At 39.5% G+C, this 22,626-nt stretch overlaps 1 protein-coding gene across 4 annotated transcripts in view; it reads right to left on the bottom strand.

Moving 5' to 3' along the window:
• Positions 1-2,533: 2,533 nt before the first annotated feature.
• Positions 2,534-22,626, bottom strand: part of TBC1D23 (TBC1 domain family member 23) — a 32,515-nt gene continuing 12,422 nt past the window's right edge. The window contains exons 6-19 of one of the 4 annotated variants that reach the window (XM_035114724.3): positions 22,161-22,285; positions 22,014-22,060; positions 20,724-20,827; positions 17,618-17,740; positions 16,784-16,876; positions 15,977-16,147; positions 15,393-15,435; positions 14,484-14,593; positions 13,602-13,744; positions 12,833-12,877; positions 10,198-10,286; positions 7,292-7,427; positions 5,271-5,465; positions 2,534-3,268 (exon numbers count right to left, since the gene is read on the bottom strand). In XM_035114724.3, coding sequence (XP_034970615.3) covers positions 3,187-3,268; positions 5,271-5,465; positions 7,292-7,427; positions 10,198-10,286; positions 12,833-12,877; positions 13,602-13,744; positions 14,484-14,593; positions 15,393-15,435; positions 15,977-16,147; positions 16,784-16,876; positions 17,618-17,740; positions 20,724-20,827; positions 22,014-22,060; positions 22,161-22,285 — 1,506 coding nt within the window. In that variant the 3' untranslated portion in view covers positions 2,534-3,186. Of the gene's footprint in view, positions 3,269-5,270; positions 5,466-7,291; positions 7,431-10,197; positions 10,287-12,832; positions 12,878-13,601; positions 13,745-14,483; positions 14,594-15,392; positions 15,436-15,976; positions 16,148-16,783; positions 16,877-17,617; positions 17,741-20,723; positions 20,828-22,013; positions 22,061-22,160; positions 22,286-22,626 lie in introns of all 4 variants that reach the window. The other 3 variants (XM_035114723.3, XM_035114726.3, XM_035114725.3) reach the window with 3 other exon arrangements.

A 22,626-nucleotide genomic window follows, 5' to 3' on the forward strand; every position in this document is an offset into this window, starting at 1 on the left:
AGTCGTGTCCGACTCTTCGTGACCCCATGGACCAGAGCATGCCAGGCACTCCTGTCTTCCACTGCCTCCCGCAGTTTGGTCAAATTCATGTTCGTAGCTTCAACAACACTGTCCAGCCATCTCGTCCTCTGTCGTCCCCTTCTCCTTGTGCCCTCCATCTTTCCCAACATCAGGGTCTTTTCCAGGGAGTCTTCTCTTCTCATGAGGTGGCCAAAGTATTGGAGCCTCAGCTTCACGATCTGTCCTTCCAGTGAGCACTCAGGGCTGATTTCCTTCAGAATTGAGAGGTTTGATCTTGCAGTCCATGGGACTCTCAAGAGTCTCCTCCAGCACCATAAAGCATCATAGGAGTGGATTAAGAGAGAATATTAAGGTTGCTTGCAAGAGCAGTGGCGCATAAAGGAGGCGGGTACATATACGTATAGAAATAAATTCATACACACACACACATATGTATAGAAAAACAAAAAGTTTTTCGTCCCGGCCATGCTTCAGTGTACCTGAAGAAGTGTGCATGCACATGAAAGCTTATACTCAGAACAAACTTAGTTGGTCTCTAAGATCCTACTGGACATTTTTATTTATTTATTTCATGCTGGGAAAAAGATGCTCTTGCTGAGCTTCAGCTTAATCTGCAAGCCACAAGAGGCAGACGGCCTCTGAAAAGGTGGCAACCACAGCTGTCCCGTCGCTATATTCGGTTTAGGTTTTATTATTAGGTCTTCAAATCTTCCCAACGGTAGGCACACTAAAGGCACTGGAAAATTAGGCTATTATCCGGAGGAGGAGGAGAAATGGAAACCAAACACGCAGCACCAAAGGCTTCCCGCAAAGTTACCGTAGCCGTTTGATCACACCAGTTAGCAGGCAATCAGGTTTAGATCGCTGAAATGAAGAAGCCTGCAGGAAAAGGCACTCCAGATGTTGTTGGACTACACTTCCCTTCACCTCGGACCCTTGGCTATGCTGGCGGGGGCTGATGAGAGGGTCGCAGGCAAATAGCCAACGCTGCCTTCAATGAATAGAATGAGGTCAGGTTGTTTCAGATCACAGTATTATCTGGCAAATTAGCAACCACTTGCTGTGCCAGTTTACACATGCATCAATACCATGTCTCATTCTGTTCCACTGGACTGGTCCCTACATAACTGTTCAAAAGATTGCAGCCTTAAATCTCTCTCTTGAGGTGTTATGAGGAACTCTTGGACAAAGGTGGGCATGCATTGTGTTGCTTGTTTGGCCCAATTCCTGTTCCTAGGGTGAAAAGCACAGTATTTCTGGCTATGTTGGAAAACATAGCTTAGTAAAGAATGCCCTCATTTCTTTTAAATATTTTCTTACATGTTCACACTTCTGTCTCAAGTGATGTCTACGCTAGCTTGGTCATGCCCACAGAATGGAAGATGGCAGGGTCCCCAAAGACATGGTCTTCTCATCTTTACCTTCCCGTCACAAGCAGGAGGAGTCCTTCCATTCATGGAAAGCTTAAGTTTGAATCCATCACCCTTCATGTTTGATTTTGTTGAATCATAAAGAAAAACAGATTACAGTACATTTTTAAAGTGTTAAAATATTTAAATCCACAGAAATGACATCGTTGGATCAAGCATTTTTTATCTGAACCATTTGTGTTCAAATAGTACTGGTTTATTTACAACTGCAGTTTATAAACAAAATCACAAACATCTTTACATTAACACTACGTAGGGGGGAAATCTCTGTGTTGAAGTAGGCACAAATTGGAGGCTCTTCAGGAGATTTTACTTTAAAGAATTGGAGAGAGAAAAAAATACATAAAATGACAGTTCTGGGGCAGAATTATAAATACAGGAGCATTGGCAGAGGTGCAGTTCATGCAATGCATTGTCAAATACTTCTTTTAGTGTTGTTCGTTTAGATATGTTTAAAAACGGGAGTTAGTCTCAGGATTAAGGTGCCATAACTTGATTCCTACTAAGAATGTAACTTTAAAGAGCTGATTTGTGATAAAGGTCAGCTTAATTTATTTTGTGATGGTACTGCAACAGAATCTTATGCGACTGCAGGTGTTGAGCTTTGTTTTTGTTTTGCACAGCACATTTAATCCCAACAGTTTTGCAGCCTTTCATGTCATCATGTACTGAACTTGTTCCAGGATATGAAGAGCATTCAAGTTCCTCTTAAACAGTTGGTCAATATGTGATAGCTACAGATTTGCAGCAAAAACTTGTAATACTCAAGCAGTGAAGACATTATTTCAAAAACTTAACTGACATGACTTGAAGAGGGGGGGAAAAGGCATGTCATATGTATAAAAAATCATTGCAAATATGTAGCTCTCTGATCACTTTGCCTCACTTGCAAACAGTACACCTTCAGCCTGTGCCAGACAGTTTCTGAAAAGATAATCCAACAATTATGTTTGTCTCCCCATCATGGCAGCCAACTTCAATATTCCGTCACATGAATTCTGATTTCAGCATCCATTCTAATGCTGACCATGGCCCAATAAAACCTCCACTTTCATAATAACCCAGCCACATACTTGTGAGTGTAAACTTTTCATTACTGCATCCAATTCAACATTTCAAGTTTATTACTTTAGCAACTATTTTTTTACTTGATAGCACACAGAAGACGTTACGCACCCACTCAGTTTGGTGGACTGCAATATTATTTTTAGCTGGCTCCCAATTTTTCCTAGTTCTAGTTCCTATCCTATGTATTGTCGTCACTCCCTGATGTTTCACCCAGCAGATCAAACCACATATTCAGTGCTTTGGGCCTTTAAAAAACAGCTGCTACTTAAAAGTTTGTAATATTAAGAAGAAAATGGGTTTCAAATATTTTCCCATTATCTTAGAAGTGCTATGTGGCTTCAATACAATTCTTCAAAGTGATCTCTGTATTGTATCGCTCTTATTAAGAACAGGTCAGCTCCTCAAAAGCTACTTGAAAAATAACTGACATTTATAATAAACAACTTTTACAAAATCCAAGAGTGTTAAAGAAAAAGACTTTAAAAATATATTCAAAATGTATAATTTACTCCTATCTTAAACCTGCTACCCAGGCACTCCCATCAGTAAACTGAAAATGTCCTCTTAGGTTAGTATTCCTCTGGAAAATTCATTTTAGGTCCATGTGCAGTATCCAGGTTGTCATTTTTTCTTTTTTTAAGACACAACTGAAAAAGTCTTTTTCTCATTAGCTTTCCAGGGCATCCAGAACTTTCATAATCTGTTGCTTTATGGCTTTGGTAGCATCCCCTGCATTTGGAATCAAGTACCTTAAGAAATGGAAACAGAAAGAACATTTGTTGACATGCTGAACAAATGTACTGTTGATCAAATATTTACAGCAGGCATCCCCAAACTTCGGCCCTCCAGATGTTTTGGACTACAATTCCCATCTTCCCCAACCACTGGCCCTGTTAGCTAGGGATCATGGGAGTTGTATGCCAAAACATCTGGAGGGCCACAGTTTGGGGATGCCTGATTTACAGTATAGAATCGTCATAGAATCGTAGAGCTGGAAGGGACCCCAAGAGTCATCTAGTCCAACATTCTGCAATGCAGGAATCTCAACTAAAGCATCCATGACAGATGGAGCTAATAAAAGGATTAAAAATATTGTTTCATAATGACTAAGCCACGTTAATCCCTGTTTGCTGCTTTCATATGCAATTTGCAAAATAACTACTGTATCACAGCCCATCCATCTAGAATTTCCTTGTGTGAATGGTTGTGTAATTCCCACTGCGGGTACACTAATTTATCTTACTGACATATAATGAGTTATAACCAAAGGCATCTTGGAAGAGCACCTCATGTACCACGTGAGAAAAATGGATGTTTTGCACTCCTTGTATAGGTCTAAAGGTGATATTCTTAAGCAAGTAAAAACCTGAAAACTACTAAAGAATTGACTTTTACCAGTATTAGCAGCCTTGTACCCTGGATTACTCAGGAATTCTAACGAAGAAAAAACCCAGCAGCTTTGAAACAAGAGGTTAAAATCAGTAGTTTTGAAAGGTCCAGTCTGCCATATTGATTCAAAATGGCACCCAATTGTATCCAAACACAAATCACAACCTTCTCCTTAATCATACAAAATTTGGTTACTGTATCTTAAGAGGTATCCAAATGCATAGTGAGTAGGAAAGCAACTTTCCGAAATATATAGCAGACTATGTAAAAGCTGTTTTCTGCATACTCAAAAGTTCTTTGCATCCAACCCATTGCAGGAAGTGAGAAATAAAAACTCTGTCTCATGATGGTTGAATGGAGACAGCCATTTAATATGATCCTGTAATCATGTGATGTTAGCAGTAATAGTTATCACCTAATAAACATGGCAATTTGCACAGGCTTTAAACAACTTAGGTGAAAAGCCACTGAAATGGAAACTTTTAGCACTTTGTATATCTTACCTCCACATTTTTTAAAAAAATATTGGGAAGCTATGTAGTTTGAGGCTTTGGTAAGAAAATCTCATAAAAGTCCAGCAGTGCAGATCATGTGGACCACTAACTATGGAATAATAGTTTGCAGACTGAGGTTCATCTAACACTGTTGAGTAATATGTAGAGGGATTTTAAGTCAGAAAAGGCAAAAGAGCCTTTCAGAGGAGATACATAGCAAGAAATGCTTGTTGTTGTTGTTGTTGTCGTTTATTCGTGTCCGACTCTTCGTGACCCCATGGACCAGAGCACGCCAGGCACTCCTGTCTTCCACTGCCTCCCGCAGTTTGGTCAGACTCATGTTGGTAGCTTCGAGAACACTGTCCAACCATCTTGTCCTCTGTCGTCCCCTTCTCCTTGTGCCCTCCATCTTTCCCAGCATCAGGGTCTTTTCCAGGGAGTCTTCCCTTCTCATGAGGTGGCCAAAGTATTGGAGCCTCAGCTTCAGGATCTGTCCTTCCATTGAGCACTCAGGGCTGATTTCCTTCAGAATGGATAGGTTTGATCTTCTAGCAGTCCATGGGACTCTCAAGAGTCCCCTCCAGCATAATTCAAAAGCATCCATTCTTCGGCGATCAGCCTTCTTTATGGTCCAGCTCTCACTTCCATACATCACTACTGGGTAAACATAGCTTTAACTATACGGACCTTTGTCAGCAAGGTGATGTCTAAAAAGCAGAGACAGCATGGAATGCTAAGAGTGTCTAATTGTCTGTACCACACTATTTGGATTTCCCAATCTGATTTCAGGGGAGAAAATGCACTGCAATTGATTGGGAATAGTCATGTGTAGAGGAGTCTGAAGCAAAATACAAACAAACAACCTTACCTCTCAATTGCCAAAATCTCTATGCCTGAAGTGGTGCTATTTCCATACTTGAAGGTTATTAATTCAGGATGTTTTTTCTTGGATGTTATTTTAACTACAGAGTTTAGTGCCTGGCGAGATTGTATGTAAGCAAATCCCTTTCGGGAGGCAATTTCCCTCAGACAGTACATATGTGTTGCTGTTACCAAAAGATGACTGTGAACAAAGTAAAAAGATTTTTTTGTCAGAAATACAGATGGCGAAATCCAACGTTGCATGAGCAGAATTATGTTTGTACACAGGACTACACCTTTCTACTCCCTTATTGCAGAGCTCTGCATAATAATAATAATAATAATAATAATACCTTTATTGTCATTACACTACCTGTGTGCAGTGAAATTAAATGAGTCCCCCTTCCGCCCACTCATACATTCAGTGTTGTTCGTACTCTGTATGCTTGTCGGAAGTCAATTGCACCACTATTTTTTTCTATTCAGCAGCCCAACAGCCCACGGATAAAAACTGTTCTTTAACCTGTTGGTGCAGCTGACTATACTTCTATATCTCCTGCCCGAAGGTAGGAGATTAAAGAGGTGCTGGCCTGGGTGTGAGTCGTCCCTGAGAATTTTCCTCACTCTCCTGAGGCAGCGGTCTTCTGCTATGTCATCTACCGAACTCAGGGGACAGCCCATGATATCATGTGCTGTATTCACCACCCTCTGTAGGGCCTTCCTGTCTGTGGCTGTCAAACCAGTGTACCACACTGTAATACAGTATGAAAGGACACTTTCTATTGTGGACCGGTAGAAAGAGATCATCAATTTTTGTTTGACATTGTTCTTACGCAAGACCCTAAGGAGATGGAGTCTCTGTTGGGCCTTCCTTAACCACCTGGGTTGTATCGATTTTCCAAGTGAGGTCTTCACTAAGGTAAACTCTCAGGAATTTGAAGGAAGAGACTCTCTCCACACAGCCCCACCTGATATACAACGGGGCCAGTTCCCCTCTCTTCCTCCGAAAGTCCAACACCATCTCCTTTGTCTTACTGATATTTAGGTGCAAGTTGTTTTCTAGGCACCATGTCGAGACTTTTTGAACCTCCTCCCTATATGATGATTCATCTCCACCTGTAATTAGACCCATTATGGTGGAATTATCTGCAAACTTAATAATTACACAAAACGCCTAATTTGGCCCAGAGGCTTCCCCAACTTTCTAGAACAGAATTTGAGGTCATCTGCAAGACTTGCAATGGAGAGAAGGTGAAGTCCCATTCCACAAGCAGAAATCTGTTCCACTTACACATAAAGAGCATAGGACACAATCCAGAGATGGGGAAAAACATGGTGGGAAAATTAGCAACAGTACTCATTTCCTGAAGCAAATGCCTCAAAAGACTTTGTAATCACTTATATTTATTTCAGAATTAAAATGCTGGTTTTACTCTGACAGAACATGACCATGCTTTAATCAGCTGATATCGGAATTTCTCAAACTGTTTTTCTTATCATAGGGTGAAATATTTCTTGGGATGAAGTCTCTCAACCATTATCTCTACTGTGAAAATATTTTCTGAAGGGATGTCACAGTGAAAAATCCATGAGGCACTAGGTCATACAAACACACACAAGTACCAGGTGCCTGCTATATTATTAGAAAACTCAATTTTTAGCTTTTCTTCAACAAAGAAGGTGAAAACTAGACATGATGCTAATCTTAAGCATGTTTACTGTGATGTGAGTGTCGCTGAGATCAATGGAACTCAATTCCTGGTAGATATGTCTAGGACTAAAGAGTTTGTACACTGAACTTATTCCCAGATCATGCAGATCTTCACCATGAGATAAACAGAAATTCACCCAGTAGTAGAAAAGATGATTATGTGACTCCACAAAATTCTCTAACACATAGAAGTCAGCAACTATCAATACCAAATATCTATCTATCTATCTATCTATCTATCTATCTATCTATCTATCTATCTATCTTTGATATTTATGTACTATTTATAATATTAGTAATTATCCATCCAACGATACCTTGGAAACATGTGTCCATTTTCTTTCACCTCTTTACAGGGGAAATGAAACTTTATGTCTGGTTTATTTATCCAAGTCTGAATGTTGACAATCTCTTTTCGATCATCATCCGACATTGAGGAGCTGTCAATTTCATCTGCTTAAAAAAGAAAGGAGTGATGTCACATGGACAAAACATAGATGAACACTTTTTTAATGTTACCTACCCGATCCTTTGAATAATAATAATAATTTTCACATTATTATTTGAAATTTCTAAAATGAAGAATACAGTACATCACTGCTATTAAAAACTGTGTCTTGGTTTTTACGTGAGATCATTTTAGATTAGACAGCTGGGTCTACTCTAGGCATGACAAAATCTGGACATAACCCTCTATCACATAACTGAATTCTCACATTTTCATGCTTTTCTTTGCATTTTTGTTATGATGTATTGTCCAAGCCTAAAGTTTCAGTTCAGTTGCAGTTCCAAAGATTAATAACTAACGCTGCAGTGTCAAAAGTAGGTCATTTCACCTCAAATATTACTTGCCTATTGAGTTTAAACTTGCTAATGATTTTGCTATTACAAAAGTTATTGTTCATGTTAGGAGCAGGGTTACCACATGGTTTAATCTATTGATTTTGCTATAATAGAATCTATTAATCATATGAATCAAGCAAACTAGGGTGATATACAATTGTGATTCTCTTCTGCCAGAAGGAAACTCATCAGCAGAACAGGGGGGCAGACCCCTAACACTGTTGAGCAGATTTTCTTTTGGGAGAGAGATAACCAAAAAATGCCTCTTTTCCTGTTCCACTGATGGATTCCCTTCCTTCAGCAGACAGCCACCACTGGATACCACCTTCTTGATAAATGTGCATAAAAGTGCATGTGGATAATAACAGCATTTCCAAAGTAAGAGCAATGGGTTTTTGTTTTTTTTGGACAATGCACAAGTCACAGCAGGTACTTACAGAAGAGACACAAGAGATGAGAAAATGCGTCTTCGAAGGTGGCACTTCCCACCTGCAGTTTTTATAAACACTTGTCTTTTTTAAAAATGTACCTATTAAAAATCTGCTTGCCTGATTAACTCGGGGCAATTGAATTATTTAATTAAGTAATATGAGCTATTAATTAAGTTATGCTTCCTAGTTGGAGGAAGGAATTTTACTCATTCTGACACTGAGTGGGAATGCACAATTATGAAGCAAAGGTTTACAGTGGCAGTCACTTCACAATTCAGAAAACAGCATTATCTGCACAAGAGGATGTTATGTTCAAAGTCTGCTAATTCTTCTGTCCTTAAATTGATTGACTAGAAGACAGGAATAGAATCATCCCATTTCCTGATCTGATTTTTCCATTCCATTTTTGTGTCCTAAAAAAAATATATATTGCATTTATTTTCCTAAATAATATATTGATCAATGCAACTGAGAGTTCCAGCACGAGTGCAGGTCAATCCTAAAAGCAACTCTAAATATAGTATTGGGAGGCCAGTCAGCTGTCATTCCTAAGTGATTTTAGATCACATGCTTTGTTTTGCGAACAAAATGCCCTCATTGCTGGACTCACAAATTCACTACTACAGGAATTGACAAAGATGGATTCTTTTTTTCATTCACAAAAGCCATGTCCTGAGAGCACCAAAGGGCCAACTAATACCTTGTCTCATTGCTCTTATGTCAATGTCATTTTCTGCTATTTTGAATGCACTGTTTGTCAAGGTTGATTCAGCCCTTTCCCTGTGGGAGGCCTTGAGCAATTACCCCACAGCTGGTAATAAAAATCCTGATTTCGTGGGCACCTGATGGATTCTCAATTTAGGAAGCTTGTTTCTCAGTCTGACCCTTTTACATGGTTTTGTATGTTTTGTGGTACTTTATGGATTGTGACTTGCCGTTATTTTTGTTGACTGTAGTTTAGTAATTCTTTATTTTAACTGTTAAAACTGTAAACCGTTTAATTATTCTCTGCTGATATTAAACTTTACTATTATATTCTAAAGAATTATTGAATATTGCTTTATTTGACGCAAGTTGTTTATTTTAAAGTTATGTTTTTATTGTGACTTTTTGTAGTGGATCAGATTGTTATTGGGTGTGGTGTGATCTTTGCAGTCTAGTTTGTTGTTTCTTCAGCTTGCAAACTGCCTTGTGTGTACTGTTCAAGAAAGGTGGTATACAAATTAAAACCGAAATGAAATATTAGAAAGATGAGAATAAGAAGAATCAAAGGGATTATTATGAATGAAAGTAAAAATGATGAAATAGAAACTGCTATAGATGTATCGAAAAAGAAAATCGGATAGTGGGGAACTGGGGAAGCCAAAAAGACAATGACTTAAAGAAATTAAGTTGATTAAGATGACATGTTTTTGTTTTGTTTTGTTGGTATTGATGTGTTTTTGTATTTTTTGATATTTTGTGTTTTCATGTTATAAAATGTTCAATAAAAAATATTTTTTAAAAAATAAATAAAACCGAAATGAAATATTATTGGTTGGTTGTCAATGAGAAGAGCAGTAATGGCAGATAGGCATCTCTGTTGTCTCCTCTCTGCAGGAGTGTTGTCTGTGATTAAGGTAGGTTGTAGCCTCACTTCACATGAGGCAGCAGTAAAGGCCTAGTCAGTGTTCTGCATTAAATCAGGAGATGCCCTAGAATTCTCAGGGCACGTGGCTGATGCCCTCAGCAAACTCCCCCCTGCAACCTTATTGTCCTAAGGTTAGAAGGATGCTAAACATATTGACTGCTTTAGTAAAGTGACAAGTGCATTTAACTCAACAGATCCCAGCGAAAGTTCAGGCATTGGTTAGAACACCTCTTTGGTAATATATCTAATGACTACGCTACAAGACAGGACGTGGAATTTGTTTACATTGTATTTCGGATAGAAGCATGCTCTACCATACCAGTATCATACTCTTCTTCATCTCCAATACTGAAAACCGGTTTGACGCCTCGGTAAGGTTTTCCCACTCGGTCAGTGCTGCTCACATGTCTGTTGGCAAGGGAAGATTATAGGGTGGGAGAGAGAAATCCTACGTGTTAAGAAAGAAAAAAGAAACTGGAAAAAAGGGCGACACCATGATATTTCCCATAGCGGCATGCAACGGCAAGAGACGTGAACCTGTGTGTGCAGCCAAAGGATTCCAGATGAAGACAGCTGGCCGTGAGAAAAAGCAGAGAGTGGCCAGCAAGCCACGCTGGATTAGTGAAAGCAGACAACAAGGGCTGAGTTGTATTATAGTGGTGTGGTCCATTTTGGAGAAAATGGTGAAACTGCCTTCTCATTAAACTGCAGCGAACACAGCTCTCTCTAGCAGGTCAAATAATCTATGTCAGAAGTCAGAAGCGTCTTTAAGGTGCTCTCCTAATACTGAGTTGTGCCATTGGGGAAGCTATTTCTCTCTCTCTCTCTCTCTCTCTCTCTCTCTCTCTCTCTCTCTCTCTCTCTCTCTCTCTCTCTCTCTCTCACACACACACACACACACACAGAGCACAGCTTTGGTAGGTTGGAAAGTTGAGAGTCTTTAAAACAATCTCTGAAGATACCTTTTTATGGAACCAGACAACAGCCTCAGCTGGTACAGTATAAACGACATTCCCTCTATTCAGTTTCCCACTGCTGCTGCTAGTATCTTGCCCATTCATCTTTTGCTGACTTTCTAAAAATATTGCTTGGCATAGATACCGAGCATGACTCAATAAAGAGGCACATGTTTCCAACTTGTAACACATCTCCTAACAATTACAGTGGCTGAATGTTTCCTTTGAAATCTTTCTACATTCTGATTTTGAGCGAGAGAAAATGATGATGCTCATATTTACACACTGCTGTTGAAATCTAAATTCAAATGCTCTCACTCTGTTCCTGACGGCATATCTTACGGCTTTTGCTTTCTAGGACTCGAAGGTATTAAAAGTGGATACTACTTGGGAAAAGAAAATTGTTAAAGGGGGAAGCAAACAAATGCGCTACCCAAATAAAGCAAGGTCGGGAGTGCTCATTAGTAACTTAAGACAATAAGCATCAGTAACACTGACAATGCACACATGAAATGGGCAGTGTGACAGAGGGGTATGGGGATGATACAACTTTAGTTTAGTTTAGTTTAAACTATGTTTGGGGAAAACAAGTGTTATATATGCATAGTACCATCTTGAGCATACATTTCTGGTTGCTTTAATGTTTCCATTCTCAAAGCATACCTCCTCTGGTCAAGATTTGGCAGTTTAGCACCAAAACACACTAAGGTAATGTTGCTGTCATTAAGTCTGAACACATTGCAAAATTGTGAGTCAGGGTTTGGTAAGTTGTAAACAACACATTATTTCTTCTGAATAAAGCCTCCAAAGAAGAAACACCAATTCTCTAAAAAGGTAATTTACCTCTTTGAACTTTCACCTACTCCACTAAGATCTTCAGACGGAGTTCTTTCCAGGATGGTGCTACCTGGGGAAATTTATGTTGGTGGCAGGAAGCAACAAACCTTTTGGGAAATTTCCCTAGGCCTCTGGAATGCACTTCCAGAAAAGTTGTGCTATGCTTTGTTGAAATGCAAGCAGCATTTTAAACATATGTGTTCATAAACTGATATTAATAACTGTCTCCTTTGCCAATATACTTCTTATGGAAATCTTGCTCAGTGAGAATTTGATAATGTGGTTTAATGGCAACTCTCTGTTGTAAATAATAGTTTTAAGCAATATTTTAAATTGGTGTTGTTTTAATAGTAGTTGGTTAGATGTTTAAAATATGTTGTTGGTTTAATTTTGCTTTATTTCAGATAAAATTTGCAAATAAATAAAAATGATAATAAAAATACCATTTTTAAATTTTGAATGTGGGTATAATGTAACACTGCCGTTCTGTTAAAATTCAGGTTGATATGAATTTTGCTGATTGGAACCTCCAAAGATCTGCTTTTTGTATGCTGACACAGGTGCAGGAGGAAAAATTCAAATTCCATCTAAAGACCCCCTTTCAAAGGCAACTATGGTTGCGACATTCGTTACAAGCTTGTTCCAAAACAATGTTATAAACTGCCTTGCGCTATTCCGATGACGAGCAGTATATAAATTAAATAAATAAATAAACTGGAATCCATGGTTTCCCACTTCAGTTGCAACAAGAAACTATGGTTAGTAAAACTTCCTGGTTCGAATGCTGCATGCTGCTGAGGAGCAAATGGGCTCTGTCTGCAGGGGAAAGGATTACCACAGTTTAAGAAGAGATATGATTGTCTGAACATGGCAATGATGTTTAAAAGCTTGAAAAAGAAGTAATCAGTGTCGTTCATGATATGGAAAAGGGGAAAGATGTTCCAGAACAAACAACAAAATGAATATCAACAAGTACTGTGTATACAGCTTCTCTCTCTCTCTCTCTCATTTCCAAGGAAACACTTGAAATGCTTTGATAGCTTGATGTTAAAAATAATCTGAGAGAGATTGTCAGTGTAACCAATGCTTACAAACATTGTGAAGTCATGCGAAAAAAGGACAAAGGCAGTTTTACTCAGATGGTTCAATACAATGGCTTACCGCTGCAAACTTGCTGTCTCAGGCCAGGAAAGATTGAAAGAAACTCTATAGCAAATTGGGGCAGAGGACAGAACAAAGTAATTAAAATCTATAAGAAAGAGTATCTGATTTATTTCTTCTTACTTGGCAGTAGAGTATCAAGCAGGAGGGAGTATGAGAAAATATGAAAAAAAAACTTTTTCAAGGAGCATTTTTTAAAAAAAGAAAGAAAAGAGCTGTATTTTCCATACAATAAATACTATTTCATGGATTTCAGGAGCTGTTAGTAAGAGCTGCTACTCTTCCACAGAAGTAGTAATGTTTCAATTATGGCTTAATGTGCACAAAGCTATTTTGGAGTACGAGGAATGGTGGATAACATAATCCTGAGTTCACAGAAAGAGATCACGATTAATCTGTTGCATAAAATTTAGACGTTTCTTTTATTTTACCAATTGTTACAAACCCAGAATCCACTTTCCCAATAGCAAGACATAATGAGAGAGGCAATAGTTAAATGTGAGAATCTTTTAGTTGTCCAGTGTCCACACTCAAACTGTTCAGGGAGAGGTTAAATAGCTTTTAAGGGCACCAAAATTGTTTACACAGAAACGATGGAGCTCTAAAATGGTGAACAATCGGTGATGGTGCTTGCTACAGACATTTTGAAGGAAAAAAGTTTCTATGAAACCTCCCCATCCTATTAACATTTACTCAAAAGTTAGTCCCACTGAAATCAATATGACTTCAGCCAATAATCACTAAAAGCAGTCAGACCAAAATAACTCACCTATCAACTGGAGTTGATGTATTTTCAATAAAACTAATAACTTTTTCTTTCACATTCACAGATCTCGTCTTGAAAGCTTCTGTCATCTTGTTGACCAAGGACTTGACACCCTTCCCATCATTTGAACCATTTGGAGAATCGCCCTGGAAAAGCAACTCTTGCAGTTATTTGATCTGCACATAAGTAATCTGCATGAAGGCTATTGGCATATTTATATCAAAGATGGAGACAAGAGCTAGTTAAAGGGACAATCTAGGATAAGGGTTTTGTTTTGTTTGTGTGTAGCTATGTTTGCTTCACTTCTTGACCAATTAGAGATTCAGCTGGCTATAATTATTAATAGTTAGTCACTTTTCTCACAGATCCAAAGTGACTTATATTAAAACCAACTAAGAACATTCAATAAAAATCTAAAAGCACAGGATAAACAGTTAGAAGGCAGACCGTACACATCCCAATTTGCTAAAAGAGGCCACAATGCCACTCTTAATCCCAGGTAAAGAGATTTGCCTTGTCTTTGCCTTGTGCCTAAGAACAGATAAAGATAGCCACAATGGCTCTATTCTACCTCTGTTGTTGGAGGCAACATGCCCCCAAATACCAGCTGCTGGGAATTGCAAGCAGAGAGTGCTTTTGCACCCATGTGTTCTTGCAGGCTTCCCATAGGCATCTGGCTGGCCACTGGAAGAACAGGATGCTCAACAAAATGGCCCTCTGGACTGATTCAACAGGGCTCTTGTGACATTCTTGGTTTAAGTAATATAGCTTGAGCTGCAAAAGCCTGGAAGTAAATGTCTTTGAAGACAAGTTGCAGGGGATGAATTCTGCATGAAAAACAGTCCAATCCACAGCTACACAATTTGATATAAGAAGTATACTCACGTCAACTAAGGAGTTAATACTACTTTTTGAGTATGAAGTACTAGCAATCCAATGGCCATATCCATTTTCTGGTCCTTCCACGTTAATGTCTGCTAAGTGCTGTTGCAGTGCTGTGAGAAAAGACATTACATATTTGTGTTGTATAGCACTATGCATTCTGTTTTGTCCTTGCAACAAAACAGGCACTATTAAACCAATGTACACAGGCAGGCAAGCAGGCAGGCAGGCAGGCAGGCAGGCAGGCAGGCAGGCAGGCAGGCAGGCAGGCAAACATACATACATACATACATACATACATACATACATACATAGAAATTAAAATGGATTAACTAGATCAGAATTTGAGTCTGGCAGCAAGAAAGAGGAAAAGTGTTGCGCTAGGTAGAGCTCAGCACCTTGATGAGGATGCAAACTGTCTCCTTCCAAGTCATCTGACTGTTCTTTTAACTGAGGGGTAGGCAACCTATGGCCCGGGGGCTGGATCCAGCCCAATCGCCTTCTAAATTCGGCCTGTGGACGGTCTGGGAATCAGTGTATTTTACATGAGTAGAATGTGTCCTTTTATTTAAAATGCATCTCTGGGTTATTTGTGGGGCATAGGAATTTGTTCACCCCCCCAAATTATAGTGTCCCCCCCAAGGTCTGAGGGATAGTGGACCGGCCCCCTGCTGAAAAAGTTTGCTGACCCCTGATATAATAATAATAATAATAATAATAATAATAATAATAATAATATTATTATTTGTACCCCACCCATCCGGCTGGGTTTCCCCAGACACTCTGGGCGGCTTCCAACAAAGATTAAAATACATTAAAATGTCACACATTAAAAATTTCCCTAAACAGGGCTGCCTAGTGGAAAAGATGTTTGAAAATATAAAAACTGATGTGACTAAATGTAAATCTTACCCATAAATCCTCCTTTGGCAATGCTTACATATTCTTTATTTTTCTGCAAGAAGAAGATTGTAAATCACCCTGGGAATACTAAAATTTCTGTTTTTCATAAGGTATGCAGAAACATGAAACAGGCCAAGCATGCTTAGACTAGCTGTATCTGGCATTTCATCAGAATATGGTTAGAAGACTTTGAGCACTCTAATCTAAGAACTTTTATATATAGGAGTTCACAGGTGAATATTCTCTCTTATAAAATTAAGATAATGGCTTGGATCTAGACTTCTGTGAATAGAAGGGCTGCTTTCATTTGCAGAAAGGTTTTTGACCCAGCGGAGGCTTTCAGTGGAGGAAAATGGGGACTATTTTTCATGAATTTCTCCTTCCTTTGCAACTCCTGGACAACCTTTCATTCTGTTCTATAGGGTCCCTAAACACTCTGGAGCAGGACTTGGGGGGCACAAGCAAGGGAGGTTGTAGGATGGAGGGGAAGTAGCTGAAAAAAAATCACTTTACTCTACTCTACTCTTAGCATTATTTAGCTGGATATCGCCCACTATGTTTAAATAAAACACATTCTGATATTTTAGATGTACCTGTAAAAAGTGCGCCAGTACCATGTTCATATACATATCCTCTTCCTCCCGGCCACTTCCCATAAAACAAAGATGCTCTCCACCAGCTATTGAACCAGATTCAATAGACTGTTTCTGTGCTTCTAACAAAGACTTCACAGACTGAGCAAATTCCGATGGGTTCTGGAGCATCTGTGAAGAAAGTCAAAGAACACATGCATGGACAGAAAAGAGACTAAAGCAGTTCCAAGTCTGGCTTACCAGGATGGGCAAATGAAACATCTGTTGTTCTGCAACACAGTTAACACTCTGGAAATCATTTCATTTAGGAACTGAATAATTATCACTTTACTGTAACTGTTACTTTATTGTTACCACCTGTTAAATCTACTATATATTTAGGAAAGTTATTTGTTTGCTATGCATCTGTACACTTGAGATATTGTAACTAAATGTTGCACGATGGCTCCTGAGATCATCAGTGTTTGGATACAACTGGCTGCCATTCTGAATCAAAAACAGCATTGATTTTAACTACGTACTCATTTCAAAACGGCACTGATTTTTTCTTGTCTCTTAGAATTCCCGAGCAGCGAACTACAAATTGGTGGAGATCATGCCTATCCTTTAAAACAAATTGCATTTTAGGAAAATATTCAGGCAAGAGACATGAAGACTAAATACTAGAGGAGCTGTTTACAAACAAAATCCTTTGAAAGAAACCAGGCATCTTGAAACAAGAATTTGTAGAACTAAGATTCTACCCTTCTTTTTTAATGTAAGGTAATGAAAAAGCAAGCATATTAAGCAGCTAGAATGCATGCTTACCAAGTCTGAATCTAAATGAAAGGCAGTTGATAAATGGCCAGCATTGTACTGTTCTGCAGGACGACAATCCACCACAAAGAACCTTACTCCTTCCTGAAATAAGAACATTTTATTCATTTAGTTCAAAAAGTATACATACTTAAGGTACACATGTAAGAGGGTCATTTATTTTGCAAGTGATTCATGTTTTTATGTAGCTGCATTGTTTATACTTTCTGGATGTCCCAAAATCATATTATAAAGAAGTTGTGTTCCATGTTATCTATGAAGCAATGCTAGGAGTCCCCCCCCCCCCCCCGGCCCGGTGTATTTCTTATCAGTAAAAAAAATTGGTGTAGTCCAAGAAAAATTTTATTCTGAAAGTGTGGCACAGAGGGAAAAAAGTTTGAGAACCACTGTATTAGAAAATCAGATTAGTAATAGTGTAACCAGGCTCAAATTCCCAATTGGTCAGAAATTTACTGCATGACCTTGGGAGGTCACTATTACTTAATGCAACTAACTTAAAGGGTTGTTTTTGAGGGAAAAATGGCAGGGGGAGAAGAGAACTATGTATAAGGTAAAAGGTAAAGGACCCCTGGACTGTTAAGTCCGGTCAAAGGCGACTATGGGGTTGCGGCGGTCATCTCGCTTTCAGGCCGAGGGAGCCGGCGTTGTCCACAGACAGCTTTCCAGGTCATGTGACCAGCATGACTAAACAGCTTCTGGTGCAAAGGAAAACCATGACGGAAGCCAGAGCGCACAGAAATGCCGTTTACCTTCCCGCTGCAGCGATACCTATTTATTTCCTTTGTTTATCTTCATTTAGGGGAAAACAGTTTCAGACTTACTGACCCCTTGCTGTTGATTAGCTTGAAGAATCTCTGATACAGAAACTGCTAAACACAAAGCTTGGCTCAAGTCTGAATCGTCGTCTTTGAGACCCAGCAAGCTGCTGCCAAACAGAGTGTGGTTGTCCTGTAATTGTAAGAGAGAACACTAGTTATGGCCAACATTAAGGCTATGTGCTAAATAAAGACACCAAACCAAGACCTAGGCGGTGTCCTATTTGTGACCCTCATAAAAGGCAACTATGTACTTGCACAGTTCAAAAAGAGATGCAAATGCATGTTTAAGTGCAATTCCACACTATTACCAGGGCTCCGTGCATACTGCTGTTTTGGCTCTCATTTTGTCTAATAGAAGATCTCTCGTAAACTCTTTCTCCTGATCAATTTGTCAAAATACCCTTCAAAGATCATGTCCAACAGCTGATAGGTAAAGGGACCCCTGACCATTAAGGTCCAGTTGTGACCGACTCTGGGGTTGCGGCGCTCATCTCGCTTTATTGGCCGAGGGAGCCGGCGTACAGCTTCCAGGTCATGTGGCCAGCATGACAAAGCCGCTTCTGGCAAACCAGAGCAGCACATGGAAACGCCGTTTACCTTCCCGCCAGAGCAGTACCTATTTATCTACTTGCACTCTGATGTGCTTTTGAGCTGCTAGGTTGGCAGGAGCTGGGACCGAGCAATGGGAGCTCACGCCGCCACAGGGATTTGAACCGCGACCTTCTGATTGGCAAGCCCTAGGCTCAGTGGTTTAACCCACAGCGCCACCCGCGTCCCAATACGTGCCATAGACATATTATTAAATTAATTTTCAGTGCTCTTTTTCTTTCAGGAACCTGAAGGGATGAAAGAGAGGAGAGAAAGAGAAAAACTGCATATTCCCAAGAGCAGGCCTTGTAAGAAAGCGGGAGAGAAGGAGGAGCCAAAGAGAGAGCAAGGGGAAGGAGAACACAACGCGCAATTTGCAGCAGGGAAACATAGTTAATAATTTCCATGATACCCAGGAATAAAGAGGAAATGTGTTTTTATCCATTAGGATACACTGACTTTTTAAAGAAATGACTGTATAAACTAGATTCTGACACTTAGTTTTTATCCCCTAAAACTGCAAGTATTATATAAGTAGAACAAAGCATAAACATTAAAATTAAAATACTTTGTATTCCTTTGAAGCGGTTTGTATAGACCTGTTTTTTAAAAAATCTACATTCAATCAGAAACATTTATCTAACCAAAGTAAGCAATAAATTGTCAGACAACCATTCAATGTGTTAATTTGCAACACATTGTAGTAGGACAAAAGAATTTCAGAAATAGACTGGAAAGAGAAGTTGCTGAATTGCAACTTATCACCAAGCTTAAAACCATGGAGACCTGGTTTGAACAGAGACGTTGGATTCTTATCTCATTATACATGATAAAGCGATCTTCAGCCATCTCACCCTTGCTTTTTCATGCAAGACCATTTGCAGTCGTTTACAGTCATCAACAGCTATCAGTCAGTCAATCACCCATTTCCACCACCCTTCTGAGTGATACCCCTCCCCACCCTTTCTCTATATATAAGCGTCTGGGGACTTCTATTTCAGTGTATCTGAAGAAGTGTGCATGCACACGAAAGCTCATACCAAAATAAAAAACTTAGTTGGTCTTTAAGGTGCTGCTGAAGGAATTTTTTTATTTTGTTTAGACTACATCAGACCAACACGGCTACCTACCTGTAACAGGGAATATTTTCTTATTTATTAGCCAATTATGGTAATAAAATTAAAGGAATGAACCCATAAATACAAAAAGTCCAATTTCTTTACTGATTTCTATTCAGACTCCTGTCTACAGCCACTTTCAAAAAAGCTGGTTTACAATAATATTACAACAGAGTTAAAAATAATGGCCTCAAAAATATAGAAAAAAATGTGATCATATTATACATAGCTTGTCATTTATTTCCCCAAGCCTCAACACAGCATTTCTGCCCCCAGAAGTGTGTAGCAAGTGGGAAATAATGTAATGTTCAACTGCATTTTGCTCCTGCGACATGAAATTGAATGAAGCATACTTGAATAATGCTGTTTTGGAATGAGTGCCAACTTACATAACTGAAAATCAATGCTTTTCAAAGCCATTTGACTGTTGGCACAAGCCGCTCCAGGACTTGTTCCAAACAGTGATAAACTGCTATAGTATCCAAAATGGTTTCACAGCTACAGTTTCAAAAGGAAAAAGCTGCATCTCTAGAAAGGCCAGGCTTGATAAAGTGCCAAGGTCCAAACCAAATTTGTTGCAACTGCCTAAGCGGGGAGAAAGTATCCTGAAATCACTGCTGGGAACACTGTATATAAAACTGAGGCGGTATGTGAGACTGAAGGCTTGGCATTATTATTATTATTATTATTATTATTATTATTATTATTATTATTATTATTGGAATGACTCAGTGAATGAACCAAAAATTAATATGACAATGCAAGCTTCTAATATTATCTACCATTTACATAGTTCACCCTATAAATTTGCATGTCATTTGTGGCAGGCACTATGCAGTGACTCTGCATGTAAGCAAATAGAGGTTTCCTCTTCCTCCCTAAATGACAGCTGCTGCAAAGGCAAATGATGAGGAAGGCAGGGAAGTGGGAGAAGGCAAATCCAACATATTCTGTGGACCCAAACCTCAACCAGGCCACCAGGCAACCAGCTTTTCACTCTCGGGGGAGCAATAAACCTTTTCACCACCACATGCTCTGCTTCCTGCTTGAGGTTTAAGAGCCAATGGGAAGGAGCCAAGGAAATTTGCAATGCCATCGCCTGCCATGTAGTTTCCTCAGTATCATTACACCTGCATACAGAGAAGCTGGGTTTGTATTCTCAGCCTTCCGTGACGCTCAAAGTAACATTTGGGCCGATAAAAATATAAGCTAAAAAAAGATAAAGAGGCACTGCAGCATGACAGGCACCCATATTTGATCTATACTTTTTTTCTGGAGAAAACATAATCCAAACTGTTCAATTGTCTCAGGCTCATAAAATCAGGCCCGGGAGCCCTTGCTTGATTCTGATGTGATACTGCTATGCGGAATACCCTTTGGGAAATACTCTAAGTGCTTGTAAATTACCTTTCTGAAGGAAGCCGGAGTTTTGCTACAATAATACTGTGCCAAGGAGAAAAGGTCCTCTATATCTTCTACTTCCAAACTGGCAGGGGATTTTTCTAGGAATTCTGAAACATATAACAGGGAAATTAGGGTTTGGGGCATTTTTAAACAAAACATTAAAATTTGTGTTTGCCAGAAGTAAAATGTATTTTATTTATTTTTTTTAAAAAAACAAACAAACAGAAGAATTACTCATGCCAACATGTTTGCAGCTGAGCCTCTTTTAGACACTAAAACACTTTTTGGTTAAAGAGCTCAAATATTTTCTGTTGCACTACATATACAGCAGTCAGCTACATCACAAACAGTACATGTCATAGGTGTGGGAGGACACTCCCAAGTCCCATGGTAATAAAGGAGCACATCCTAATTGCCTGAGCAACCTGACAATATTCATTTCCATTTGTCCACCAGAGTCAGAAATGACAGAGCAGGGCATCCCTTAAATCCTGTACAAAGTCACATACTTTCCTAACATCCAAACCACAAATTTTGCTGGTGTGCATTTCTTCAGCCACTCAATGAGAAGAGGTCTCATTTGTCTGCTGCCTTCACAAATAATTGTTCTTCATTTTTTAAAAAGAGAAATATGCCATCTTGTAGATCTACAGAAAAATACTTCAGATTCTCCAGATAAATGCAGGTGTACAAAGAGCATTAATCATAGCGAACAGCGAACCAAGTCAAATATAGGTTCCTCTGAGTATGGCTGAACTGGCCAGAACTGAAAGAGCCAGCAGGGGGAGCACATAAACCTGCCCTATATATTATGCCACACTGCAATCTGAAGTTCAAAACATCTGGAAGGAACTTTGATTAGTTTTTTTTAAAAAATATCCTTGCAGGATGAGAGGGGAGATGGTGTGGATGCTCAAAGCTGCTGTAGGCTTCTACACATAATGCTAAACCATAGTTTAGCTTTGCATCTGATGTGGCCCCCAAAGAACTAGGCCAGGCATCCCCAAACTTGGCCCTCCCGATGTTTTGGGACTACAATTCCCATCATCCCTGACCACTGGTTGTTAGCCAGGGATGATGGGAGTTGTAGTCCCAAAACATCTGGAGGGCCGAGTTTGGGGATGCCTGAACTAAGCTCATCTTTTTAAGAACCAACTCATTTAATAGGTGAAAGTTAAGGGCCAGCTTAATTCTTACATATCAATGGGGTTTCCAAGCACCTAACCTTAGCAATATAGTGCCTAAGGGTTTTTTTTTCTACAGCTGCAGCAGCATTATAATGGCAGGACTTACTCACGATGTCTTCTTTGCCATCCGACTCTGGTGCTAAGATGAATTCTCTGGAAAGAGGCAAAAGCGGAGATAAGACATAAGCACACAAAGTAGAGACATGTCTAAGTGGCCAACTAATTTGTTGCTGTGTATTAACTATATACTCACTTTGCATTAACAAGGATGATAAGCATTAGGAAATAAATGAAGAATGGATCTGCTAGCTGTAGGTATCCGTCCCATATTGCACGAGTGACTTCATGAGAACAGTAGCTTGAAAACAGACATCCAAGCTGGAAAATTGAAGGGATGAAAGGAAAGTCAAGCAAGTTTGTAGTAAAATCATTATATTCACAAACTACCTAGAGGGACCCAGGTGGCGCTGTGGGTTAAACCACAGAGTCTAGAGCTTGCTGATCAGAAGGTCGGCGGTTCGAATCCCTGCAACGGGGTGAGCTCCCGTTGCTCGGTCCCAGCTCCTGCCCACCTAGCAGTTCGAAAACACGTCAAAGTGCAAGTAGATAAATAGGGACTGCTCCGGCGGGAAGGTAAACGGCGTTTCCATGTGCTGCTCTGGTTCGCCAGAAGCAGCTTTGTCATGCTGGCCACATGACCCAGAAGCTGTCTGCGGACA

Source organism: Zootoca vivipara, chromosome 4 (assembly GCF_965207765.1).
Source record: "Zootoca vivipara chromosome 4, rZooViv2.hap1.1, whole genome shotgun sequence".
Taxonomy (NCBI): Eukaryota; Metazoa; Chordata; class Lepidosauria; order Squamata; family Lacertidae; genus Zootoca; species Zootoca vivipara.